Below are 12,868 nucleotides of genomic sequence, written 5' to 3'. Positions count from 1 at the left end.
AAGCACCATAGCTGTTGATGGAGGAACTGAACGGGATGTAATGGTGAGAACTGCCAAAGCTTGAACAGCTTTCCTTTGACTCGGGCCTTTGTGGAGATCTAAGGGGATATTCGCAAGGACCAAACTTAGGATTTTTGATACCAATGTGAAGAACATCTTGATTTACATGTAAGGAGCAGAAACTTGGGAGACTGGCAAAGAACATCGCAGATAAAGTTCAAGTTTTTGTAAACCGCTGTCTACACTAATTCCTTGGGGTTAAATTGCCAAATATCATTAGTAATGAAGATCTCTGGAGGAAAACACACAGTCATGCAACTTTACGTTGCAGTAATGTAGATTGGCCACATTTAAAAAACTGCACAACAATGTGACCAGGTAGGCCCTCTTCTGGAACTCATAAGGATAAAGAAAGCAAGGGAGGCCTAAAAACAACTGGAGGTCAGCCAAACAAGAGCAGTGGCAGATAGGGTCCCAATGGCATGAAATAGAACTTAAAGCCCAAGATCGAAATAAGTGGAGGAGAACTTGGGATGCCCTGTGCTTCTTAGAGGAGTGAAGGAGATAAGAAAAAACGGGAATACTTGTAAAAATTTTGCTGTAAATGATTTTTATTGGTAAGGAATCTTGGTCCTTGCTATTGTTATCGAAATCTCAATAATTTCACTGTGGTTTCCAACATAAAATAAGAGACACCAGCAAATTAATCCGCTTACATCACAGACATTTTGAACATACCTTAAACTCAGAGTCAGTTACTACTCAGTAATAAGGTATGAAAGAGTGAAGCTTTCAGAAACTGTTCATCCATTCATTCACTATGAGAAACTTGCTCATTTTGTTATTTTCAGGCATGCAAAAGACCTCTTCCGCAGTCCAATTAAGGTCATTCCACAGAAATAGAACCTGCACTGAGATTTTTGTGAAACTTTGCCTATTGATTGTTTATATTATAGGAAATTAAATTTTGAAATAAAAATGAGGGGTCCCCATGTTCGTTTAGGAGCAACAGCACCTTGTTTATACCCATATAAATCCTTATAATAGCACCATGATTGTAGTCACGATTGCTTGCTAAATTCACGTTTCCGACAATTGCTTTTTGTTCTACACTGAGAATTAGTCCATATTTATTTTACACAGAGAAATTTATTACTCAGTTCAAAACAACTGAAAAAAATGATAGGTCACCATACTCATTTGCGAGAAAATGACGATTTATCTCTATGGCGAGGTCCAGCTGTAAAGAAAAAGCCGCCATTTTTTAATGTGCGCGCACTAATCACGTGTGAAATTATGCGCAGTAGGGATGCGCAATGCAATACTGAGGAATAACCTTAAGTGTACATGAAAAATGGGACCAGAACTGCCTCATTCCCAGATACCTCTCTTTCTTCAAGGAAAATTAGCACTTCGTGCTCACCTTTTATTTTAAAGTGCGAATAATCAAAGTGCCTGACAAGGAGGCAGGGACCAGAACAAGGTTGGGGTGGACATTTCCTTACACTTCTTTTAATTCAATCCATCCTGACTTTGACTTGGTGCCATTATTCCTGGAATGCAGGAAAGCTCTATTGAAATTTTCCAGGAATTTCTGAACTCTGAGTTGAGTTTTAAACTTTACTTATACACAGTAAAAAATCCCTTCAACAGCTATCTAGGTTTGCCTAACTAAACTAACTAATAACAAATGAAGTATTATAAGAATAAAAAACCTATCATATTACTAAAGCTGCTTTTCAAGGATGCTGTGTCTCATTCAAAGCTGTAATGATGCAGTTTACCTTTAAACTCACTTAAAGACACTGTAGATTGGAGTTTATGAGAAAGGCTGTTCCACAACATAGCACCCCTGTAGGAAAACTTCTCTTTAAATGATTGGTGTGGGGCGGTGGAAGAGCAGTTGTATCCCATGTGTCAGCTAACTGCATTATTTATTTATTTATTTATTTATTTATTTATTTATTTATTTATTTATTTATTTTTTTAAATAATAATTAAAAAGTTACCACTTCCCATGACAAGGAAGGTCTGAGACTAATATTATTCCTCTCAATGAGTCTTTGGTGTGTTACAAAATAAATGACATAAATACCCTGATTTAAGGTATTAAACCCACACTGCAACACAAAATATAATACAAAAATAAGATTTAATGAGGAAACTGCAAATTACTCAATGACAACACAAACTGAATATATGTCAAACTGGTATGTTGTATGACTTAACTGCATTTGCAGACGTAATCTTATGACTTGAAGTAAGACAAGCTTCAGTAAGCTAGTGAAGTCACTACGAACATTGTTCACAACAATTGTGTGACAGAAACTGCTATTTGCAAATGCATTCTGACTAGTGAACTCCTCAAAATGACATCAAACACCTTCAGCAAGAACAATCCTGCAAGGGAAGAAGAGTTACTTTTTATAATTATTTAATTAATATTGAAAATATAATTCATTATCCCAGAGTTAATTAGCATAACAGCTCAATGACAAAACTTGCTTTTAAAACTATTTGATTCCTCAGAAAGATGTATTTAAACGAAAGCACACCAACAAAACTAAAATTCAACAATGTGGTAAAACCCTACTCTACCTCACAAGTCCTTGGGATAAAATTATGTCTTGCAACATAGGCAACAATATTATTTTAGGGCAAGGGCAAGTATTGTCTATTGTGCTTGTCACACATTTTTTCCAGTTTTGTAATTTCATATAATTTGATGAAACAGGTCTAAATGTTTTGTCAAGAGTTTTCCGCCATTCTTGGGAATCACTCAGCAGAAGAAATACTTTACCTACCCGTTCTTCTCTGCTAGTTCACCATAAAGCATTGTTGTAGGTTCAAGTAGTTCTTTCTGCCTTTCTTCTTTAGTCTGACTCTGTTGCACTTTGCCCCGTACAATTTTTTCATTCTCCTTCAATCAAAGACAAAGGCATGGCAGTTGTTATCGTTGAATTGCATACCTATTGGCACATTTAATTCAGGAGCCCCTTCCTTGGGTGACTGACAACCGTTCCCATCTCCTCCCAACACTTATACTTTGATGGATCACTTGACTCTTTATCAGATGATGATAAGATAATGGTACATGTACATGTATCACTCAAAAGCCCCAGCACTGGTTAACAAGTTGCAAGCATCCTATTTAAATTACAGGTTACCATAGTAACACTACATGCTAAACACACCCAGGGTGAGACTATCCCTGTAATATCCTCTGGGGCAGTCTTATGCAACATGTTTTTGTTACAAATTGGGTTTCCCTAGGGTAGATACCTTGGGATAGCAGCTGATTCCTCTGTAACAAGTGTCACATGACTCTTTATGCAAATTTGAATGAGTAAAGGCTAAGTTTGGATGGACTTGGCACAAATTTAACAAGTCAATATTTTCATTATCTTTCAAAATGACTAACAACACCCTCTGGTTGATTTATGTATAATCCAGTAGCAAATATACAAAATCAACGATGGCAAAAAAATTTCTTAGTACATTCTTGGCATTGTGAATACTTTCTTGGTTACTAAACAAATTCGCTAAGAACTTATAGGTGTTAAGCTTATGTCGTACACACCTCACTTTCTTTGTCTTCTCGCCAACGATAAATTTTACCCATAGTTACAGACAGGAAATTGGGAATCTCCTGTTGTGTCTGTATCCAGAAAACGTTGTCTGTTTTCACATGCAAAACATCCGCTAACCGCTTTCTGAAGTTGAAAACCTCAGCAGAGCGTATCCAGCTTGAACACAAAGGTTCTTTTTCTTGAAAAATCACACCGTACAAACGGTCTCTGGGAATCTTCCAACTCTCGAGAAAGTCCTCGACCGCAATATCTTTTTTCTTCTTCCACCCGTCTAATCGCAGAGATTGGTAATCCGTAACGTAAACTACGCCTTCGATGTCGTCTTCTTTCCAGTTGTATTTCTTGCCGAAGGCAACAATTTGAAGTCCTTTCATTGTTGAAGGCAGTTCTTCCATCACAGACGGAATCATACTCAACAGACTAATGGAAGGTCTAACAGCCAAAAGACTCGGTGAATTCACCACGGTATCCATCAATTGTTGGCACAGTTTCAAAGGTCCATCTCCTGATCCGAAAAACAGTAGATTTGGGTCAAAGTATTTGGGTAGATCGACAAACCTTCTGCAAAGAAACAGATCGTCAATGCTAGTGCCACCACCGTCCGCGAAAAGACCTGCCCCAAGAGGAAAAAGTGGAGTCGACATCGCAGATCAAATACTGTGGTGAGCTTGGGAAAGACCTCTCAGTCTAGTTCTGCATTATAGAACATTCTCGAAATGGGTAATAGTTACGATCTAAACAATATTACGAACAGTACAGTATTGTTTACACATTTCCCTCCAAAGTTACACGCTCCAACTCCCTTTGGGTTGCGACGAGCGTAAACTGGACACTAACTTTCGATACCAGGTTTTCACGCGCGACTAGCGGGACTTTCTCAAGGAGAAAGGTAAGAGATTTTCATCGTTTCCTTTGCCATTTGTTTTTAATAATTAAACGTTTTATCTTCCACTGAAGAAAAAGGTGTGTCCGTTTTATCTATCTATGCAGCTGGGTGACTGTCGTGGAACCTAGACGCAGCAGTGTCGGACATGCAAAGAGCACATGATGGCTCTCGTTCGGCTGATATCAAGATTAAGGTGTCCAATGTTTACCTACAAGAATAATTTCGGTTAAGCTTAGAATGCAATATAGTGTTTGTGAGAAACTTCTGTATGTTGTCTATATCGTGGTTCAATTTTGTCCTTGGCACAATTTGGTATTTTGATTCCAAGACAAGTTTTTCTTGGGAAGCAAGTCTGGTCTGTGCTGGACAATGGGTCGACACAGTTTTGGAAAACATGAATCCTACTTACTGGAAATTCATCTCATCTAAACGGCCCTTTTTTTTTTCATCTCCCCTTCCAAAGAACAGACACGTCAGCTCACCTCTGTAGAATTTCGATGTTATAAATTACGTGTACAAGGCAAGGTAATAATTATATATTTTCGATCTAATTTTAATTGATATATCATTAACTCTTGTTTGCTTGATATTTTTAGGAAATGCTTTACCTTTTGAAGCACTTCTTGAGTCCCTTTAGGCTGAAAGATTTACCCTGGAAATCCAGCTGTGGCAAGATCATGTGGAAACAAATCCAACATGAAGTTTAAACTTTTGCCTTTATAATGACGGTATTTTCAAAACATGGAGACTCGACTCTGTCCTTCTTAAGATTCTTTGATCATCCTAGAAAGATCCTTACATCTCAGGATCCTTGACACCGGTGATTGAAGCCCTTAAAAGATCTTGGAAGGGTTTTCCCTCAGGGTAAGTCAATGCTATGTAAAACAAAGCTTGAAACGACAACAGACACAACAGTTAGTCAATGAGATGCAAATAAGTACAGAACTATGACAACGTGAAGATCTTGACAAAAATCCTTACATTGATCTTTGGAAGAATCCTTCAAAAATCCACAAGTATGTGAAGAGAACTTTACCATAAAAAATGAATTCTTTCTGAGATCTTGCAAGATCGAGGATCTTTTCACGAACCATTAGAATTAAATGATTTAATTGTGTGTTCAAATTCCTGGAGGAGCCTGGAAGGACTGTGGGAGAGATCATTGTTAAGGTGGCTCAACACTGTTTCCAGGACTTAGATTTTGATGGGTCGATATAACCACTCTTTATCACTTGATGCTACAATTAAGGTATCAAAAAACTGCCCAATCATTGGTGAACACGTTGTTATCATTTTCATGATACAATAGGTTACCATAGCAACAGTATTACCTGCTAAAAACACCCTTAATTGCAGCTTTAGGGACTTACAATTCAAAACGTCACGGTGAATTTTATTTTATAGAATCAAATTTTAGTAAGCATGATAAAACGCAACTTTTGGCAACGTTTTAAAAAAATTCTGTACATAGGGTTCAGAGCCACCTTAAATTTTCAAAACTTTAATGTGGCTGGTATGAAAACCTTTTTAATTCATCTTAGAACTCCCGGGCTTGGAACCAAGTTATACAACGCTGGAAGATAAGACACATTCGGCCGCTATAATGGAAATATTACACTGCAAAATGTATCGCTGAATGACTTGAGTGAATACACGAGACCAGGGTGCAGTTATTCGAAGTGCGGATAACGCTATCTGATGGATAAGTGTTGCCAAAACAAACTACGCTATCCCCCATTTGAGCAACTAGGGTCGGCAGATATATATATATAGCCCGACCTGCACGTTTTCTTGAACTTTTTAACAGAGTTGCTTGAATACATTTGCTAAATTGGTACTGTCAATTGTTATATTTTTCTTATTTTAATGTCTATTAAACCCAAAGGTGCAATATATTAGTCGGTCTCCGCAATCTTAAGGAGGATTCTGAAGCGGATGTTGAACGCCTCGCTGCAAGCGTCTTAGCAAGCTATTTTATCAAAGAACATTTCCAGTGGTGGATATTAAAGGACTGAATATTGTAAGCAGGTGATACGCGTAGCGACCTTCGTTTATGTCTAATGGTGACACTCAGTCGCTGTAAAATGCATCATTAACATGTCGAGTGGTCCAAGGAGCACACGATCTAGCGAATGACATAAAATGGACCGTTGAGATGAGTTAATCACTGATGAATCTATTTAGTTGAACTGCTATTTTAAAACTGAGCACACAAAAAAAGTTGGTGTTGTTCCGTTTTGTCTCTCTAGCATGTAAATTTACTAAACGTCTGGGAAAGTGTTTGGAAATGCAATTGCATATATACATGCATTTAGCTTTGTTGTGTGCTTTTACTGATTGAAAATCAGTCCGTAACCGCACACAAGACTATTTGCTCAGTTGACAGTAGGAACCTGTCGCATCCTATTCTCGTTTACAAAAAAAAAACTTAAGAGTCCGGTTTGCAGGTGATGCTTCTTCAATAAAAATTCATTTGCACACAAAAGTCGATTGAGTGTTATTCGTACGAGATGAAACGAGTAAAATCGGAAACGTGTCAACGAAATCCCGCTCCTTACATGTGTCAGGAAAAGTTTGTTAAATTGAACTTATTTTTAGATGAACTGTGAGACATGTGTTTTAGACAAGGAGAGGAAATTTGAAACTTCCCAAAATGAATATTTGGTGTTATAATGGCTTTATGAGAGTTTTTATGAACTCTGATAAGGTTTCAAGTTTGCAGCTTCTCAGTTCTCTCGTGCGTCAGATAATCCGTGAACTTACAGAGATAATTTAATACAAGAAAAGCATCGCAGGAACCGCTGGGGATATAAAGGATTATGAAAAATCCCGTTTGTGAGGAATTGGTGATTTTCCAGCCCGCGAGTAGCGACAATGAAAACTTAAGATCGTGGTACATTGTTAACTGTGTCTTGAACGCTATACTAACTATTACCGCCATTATCTTGAACAGCGTCACAATCCAGGCGTTAAGTAAAACTTCATTGTTACCAAAGTCTCTGAAAGTATTGCTTCTGAATCTTGCTGTCTCCGATCTTGGTGTTGGTTTACTTGTCGAACCTTTCTACTTTGGGGTACTCGTCAAGTGGTTACAGCGAGCCGATTCAACTGATGCGACATGCACCTCGTTTCTATCTACCTTATATCTATTTTCTGCAGCTTCCTTGTCGGGAGTCATGGCTTTAAGCACTGACAGATTCTTGGCTGTGCACCTCCATCTCAGATACCAGGAATTTGTGACCCACAAGCGAGTTGTTGTTGTGGTGATCTCAATATGGGTGTTTGGTGCATTTCTTTCGTTATTTCACTTGTGGGTCTCCCGGAATATTTTTTACATGTTGGTTGCCATTATTGGAGTAGTTTACCTCGTTTTCTCAGCGATGTTTTATTTCAAGATTTATTTTGCCGTGCGGCGCCACAGATATCAAGTTCAAGCCCAGCAAGTGGCACAGAATGGCCAGCTAGCAAATGCTGCTAGGTTGAGAAAATCTGCAGTTGCTGTATTTTACGTCTATCTAGTGTTTTTGCTTTGTTATCTTCCGAAGATCTGTAGTTTTGCTGTCGTTGTAATCTCTGACTTTAGTCCCAGTGTAAAAGTTTTTTCCAGTACTTCGACGACCTTGTTGTTTCTCAATTCGTCCTTAAACCCTGTTATTTACTGCTGGAGGATGAGACACGTTCGACGCGCTGTCTTGGACGTTGTGCGAAATATATTTCCAAGCCAAAACTAAAGAAAGATTTAGTGAATAACGGTAAAGAAGCTAGGGGTAGTCGGTTAATTTTGTGGTGTATCAGTATAGATAGATAAGACCACTGCGCAATCAAGCCCGTTCTAGTCCTGTAACATTTATCAACGTTAAATGAAAATATCGCCGTATATGAATGAACAAAAACCTCTCGTACACGGCTTCTAAAGTTTGTACGTTGCAGATCAAATAAGCTTAGCACGTTATTCTTTTAAATTCATCTTTGAACTCTATTAATTAACAGTGGAAGATGAGCTACAGTCGGCACACTATCATGGACAGCCTGCAAAATATATCTCCAAAGAAGCACTGGATAAGGAGAGTGAATGCATGAGACCAGGGTCCTGTTGTTCAAAGTGCAGATAACGCTATCTGATGCCGGGGTAATTGTTGCCCCAAAAAATATACGCTGTTCTCCCTTTGAACAACTGGGGCCAGATGAATAACATGATTCGATAACTTTTTAATAGAGTTCCTTGAAGCATGTCACTTGCTATATTTTTATTATTTTAACGCCTGGTAAACCAAATACTGCCATATAATAGTCGGTCTCCGCAATCTTAGGGACGATTCTGAAGCGGAAGTTGAATATTTCGCTGCAAGCACCTTAGCAAGACTGTTGAAAGAGAACGTTTTTAGTAGGGCAAATTAAAAGACCAGCTGCACTGACTATTGAAAGAAGGTAGTCTGTATTACGAGGAATAAATTCACTCAATGTCAATTCGTTCTATTTTTTTTGCAGATTAGCTTGGAATTATCGACCCGCAGACGATTAAAAACAATTTTGACGTGTCGCGTTTAACCATCTTCGTGTATGCCTGTAATGTTGAAAGTCAGTAGCCGTAATACAGACCATAAATTTGTCGTAATATGGACCGTCAAGATGTAACAATCGTGAATCTATTTAGCCAAGATGCTCTTTTTAGAAAATGACTCAAAAGAAAACCTGGTGTTCTTCTGTTTTGTCTTGCCAAGATTTAAATTTTTTTAATGTCTAGGAAAGTGCATGCATATAAACATGTATTTAATTTTGATGTGTGTTTTTACTGATAATCAGTCTGTTTACTATTCGTGTATGACGACACTAGCCATATAAGGTCGAGAGAACAGGCAAAATATAGCACGGTATTGCACTGAAAAATACCGGTTTGACGGGTTTAGAGCCACTGAGCAAATGAAAATTGATGTGGCGCGCGTAACGAGAGTTTGGACAATAAGTAATATTATATGGCCAGTGAATTTGGAACGAAATTTTCCAAAGGATGCTTATTCAATGAATTCAGTTTTAATTTTAGTGTGCGTCAGATAATCCACGAGCTCACAAGAAATTTCTAACATGAGGGAAGGACCGTAGGGATTGCAAACATTCAAGTTCATGGAAAACCCAATTTGTGAGGAATTTCTACTATACCAGCCCACAAGTGCGGCCGGAAGGTGAAATTTTTTATTGGTCGTTCATTGTTAAAAACTTTGCTAACTGTTAGCGCCATCTTCTTCAACAGCGTCACAATCTAGGCGCTAAGAGAAACTTTATCGTTGCCAAAGCCTCTGAAACACTGCTTCTGAATCTTGCTGTCTCTGATTTTGGCGTTGACGTACTTGTCGAACCTTTCTACATTGATGTACCCATCAAGTTGTTCCAGCGAGGCAATTGATCTGGAGCTGTATGCTTCCCGTATCTGGTTATTTGTTGCTTATTTACCGCAGCTTCATTTTTTAAGCAATGACAGATTCCTTGCTGTGCACCTCCATATGAGATACCAGGAACTTATGACTCACAAGCGGGCTGTTGCTGTGATAATCTCAATATGGGTGTTCAGTGTATCTATTTCGCCGCTTTTTGTCCACGCGAATATTCCTAACGTGGTGATTGGCGTTATTTAGGTAGTTTGCCTCATAATCACAGCGACGCTTTATTTTAAGATTTATAAAGCTGTACGGCGCCACAGAAATTAAATTCAAGTCCTACAAGTACAGCAACTAGCACAGAATGGCCAAAAAGCAAATGCTGCTAGGTTGAGAAAATCTGCAGTCAGTGTATTTTACGTCTATCTGGTGTTTTGACTTTGTTATCTTCCCCATTTTTTTAGTTTTGCTGCCGTTTTTAGCTTAGATTTAAGCAGCGGTGTAAAAACGTTTTACTCTTTTTCAACCACCTTGGTATTACTCAATTCATCGTTAAACTCTGTTACTTACTGCTGGGAGATGCGACACATTCGACACGCTGTCCTGGACATACTGCGACATGCATTTTCGACTGACAACTAAGAACAAATTTAAGTTGGCTCTGAACCCATGCCCACACTGCAGAATGTTTTTAAATTTTGCAAAAAGTTTCATCTTATCATGCTTATCACAATTCGATAATAAAAAATGGGGGTCACCGAGCTCGTTTTTGAGTTATAAGCGCTTAAAGCTAAAATTAAGGGTGTTTATAGCAGGTCATATTGTTGCTATGGTAATCTGTTATATAAAATGGATAACTGCAACTTGTTTACCAATGATTGGGCATTTGTGTGATACCATTATTGTAGCATCATTTGTTAAACAGTGGTAATATTCATCCTTCAAAGTATAGCTGTTTGAAAAAAGCTGGAAATTTTATTTCTCTTTTTTCTCGTTAGTTTTAATTTCGATTGAGAATATATATCACACCACAAAGTTCGTCAAAAATACTCGTATTTTCAACTCTCTTCTCGGTGTTTGAAAATGTGGTCAAACAAGGTCTTTCGTGCTTGATATATTACGTCAAACCTAAAAACCCAGTGCCACTTTTTCATGTTGCCTCAACTTCTAAGAGTTTGAAGCGAAAACGTGGAAAACGTTTGTACTGAGGAAGAGGCGGTGAATCACATTATGAGCTGACGCACACAAAAAAAGTAATCACAATTGTGAAATTCTTTTAGCGCATCCTGATCATGACATGTGGCGTACAAAATGTAACTTTTCAGTAACTAACTAAATAACTAAATAAAACTAACTAACTAAATAAATTAATTTTCAGGGCCAATGAAACCAAGTGATGAAACAAATAATGCAAATGAACATAACATGGCTAAAAATCCCAACTAAACTGGCAGATGGCTATTTATAACCGTGACCGAGGAGTCGAATAGGGGTCCACCGAGAAACAACTCCAGCTTATATTAGTGGTCAGAGCGGGACTTGAACCCGCAACCTCCAGATTTCAAGTCCGGCGGCCTAACCACTCAGCCACGCTGCCTCTTAACTGTGTTCAATTCAGCGACTCCATAGATTCAGTAATCATGACATTTCAAACGTAAACCCTATTTTTTAAGGTGGTTTAGTCATGGAGATTCACAACGTTGGTCAGACGTATATATTGAGCTTAATGCGCTTGCTTTATCTATCTCCAAGAAACCTATCTGAGTTTTGACCAAAACTGTCGGCCATAGATAGAGGAAAAAGTTCCAACTTTGTACAAAAACAGTTTTCTTTCATACCTTTCAAGAAAGCAAATCGACGAAATTAATTCATCTTTCCGATATGTTTTGCAAAGTTCGGATGACTTAGAGAACCACAGACCAAATGCTTCATCGCTTTCTCACATAACAAACTATGTGGCGGCTGCGGGCATTTACTTTTCAAGCGTATTTGCTTAAGCGAAAGACCTTAAAATTGTTTAATGGCGACTGTTAGGCGATAATGTCAAGTTAAACCCCAAGAGGAAACAAAGAAAAACAAGTTTCAAATTACAAGATCAATTACTGAAGTGAATTTCTCATCTTTTGTCATTCACATCCCTGCTTTTGAGGAGTAATATGTTGTGTACAGTTCTTCTGTTGCAAGAGGAAGGGAGAGTAGGCATAAATTAAAGCAACTTCTAATACGTTTAAAATTTGTTTCAAAACAACCTTCGTGCACTGAACTTGCAAAGCAATAATTTGAGTCAAAGTGAAAGCGTTCAAAGCCTCCGTTTTTCGAGTCACGCGATAGGCTCCTGGTCACACCCAAAAAGCATTTTCAGGCACTTTTAAGGTTCCTATAATTAATGTGAGAACTCGAATGCAGCATCCTCTCGCTTTCATAGTGGTGCCCTTTAAGGGGGTTTTACTTAATGTGCCATCCGCTATTCTTCCTTAAATCAAACAGTCCAGTTTTCCGTTGCAGCTCTTCGAAACGGAAAAGCTGTTGGTAAGGTCGCCGATGGTTTCCAGACCGTGGTTGTTCTTTAAGTGCTTGCCGATTGCAATACGTTGAAATAAGTGTCGGCTGGTGTAGCCGACATATTCTGCATCACACAGATCATATTGATAATTATACACAACGCATTGTTGGCTAATTATAGGTAGTTTGGGCTCACACATCTTTAGGTCTTCACAAATTTTGCGACTCTTGAACACCAGGTTGAAGAGTGTGATCAATTTTGCTCCTTAGATCTGACAATTGCCTTTTCAATGCGTCAGCTGACTTTTGACCTTTAAAAGGCAAAACCACTCAATGAACAGCATTTTCGTTCGTGAATAATCGAGCTTGCACTCCAGGGTTTTCAGTCCTCACTGAGGTGACAAAGTGAGAGATAGCGACGGTGAAATTGATGAAGCTGTCAGGGTACTTGAGGTTAGTAAACGTCATCTTGAAATGATCACATTCAGAGTTGAAAGACTTCCGTGTGGACGACAGGT

At 38.4% G+C, this 12,868-nt stretch overlaps 2 protein-coding genes across 2 annotated transcripts; one reads left to right on the top strand and one right to left on the bottom strand.

Annotated features, from left to right (window-relative positions):
• Positions 1 to 2,135: 2,135 nt before the first annotated feature.
• LOC110067695 (uncharacterized) lies at positions 2,136 to 4,395 on the bottom strand. The gene is made up of 3 exons (XM_020775056.2): positions 3,581 to 4,395; positions 2,805 to 2,920; positions 2,136 to 2,400 (listed from the first exon to the last, which is right to left on the bottom strand). Exons 1-3 carry the CDS (start codon positions 4,232 to 4,234, stop codon positions 2,376 to 2,378), a joined length of 795 nt encoding a protein of 264 aa, XP_020630715.2. The 5' UTR covers positions 4,235 to 4,395; the 3' UTR covers positions 2,136 to 2,375.
• A 1,466-nt stretch (positions 4,396 to 5,861) lies between these two features.
• LOC149097574 (octopamine receptor beta-1R-like) lies at positions 5,862 to 12,081 on the top strand. Its single transcript, XM_089279028.1, has one exon. The coding sequence runs from the start codon at positions 7,296 to 7,298 to the stop codon at positions 8,205 to 8,207; it is 912 nt and encodes a 303-aa protein (XP_089135154.1). The 5' UTR covers positions 5,862 to 7,295; the 3' UTR covers positions 8,208 to 12,081.
• Positions 12,082 to 12,868: the final 787 nt, after the last annotated feature.

This window comes from Orbicella faveolata, unplaced genomic scaffold, assembly GCF_042242905.1.
Source record: "Orbicella faveolata isolate gen_17 unplaced genomic scaffold, um_ofav_v1 contig_47, whole genome shotgun sequence".
Taxonomy (NCBI): domain Eukaryota; kingdom Metazoa; phylum Cnidaria; class Anthozoa; order Scleractinia; family Merulinidae; genus Orbicella; species Orbicella faveolata.
The sequence above is the reverse complement of the archived record's forward strand: the minus strand, read 5'-3'. Positions and strand labels throughout refer to the sequence as shown.

Excerpts from the sequence above, each read along its gene's own strand:
- LOC110067695 (XM_020775056.2), bottom strand. The coding sequence starts at position 4,234 with ATGTCGACTCCACTTTTTCCTCTTGGGGCAGGTCTTTTCGCGGACGGT. Across the intron at positions 2,921-3,580 it reads GAGAAGACAAAGAAAGTGAG|GAGAATGAAAAAATTGTACG; the intron begins GTGTGTACGACA and ends CTTTGATTGAAG. Across the intron at positions 2,401-2,804 it reads GAACTAGCAGAGAAGAACGG|GATTGTTCTTGCTGAAGGTG; the intron begins GTAGGTAAAGTA and ends CTTCCCTTGCAG.
- LOC149097574 (XM_089279028.1), top strand. The coding sequence starts at position 7,296 with ATGAAAAATCCCGTTTGTGAGGAATTGGTGATTTTCCAGCCCGCGAGT.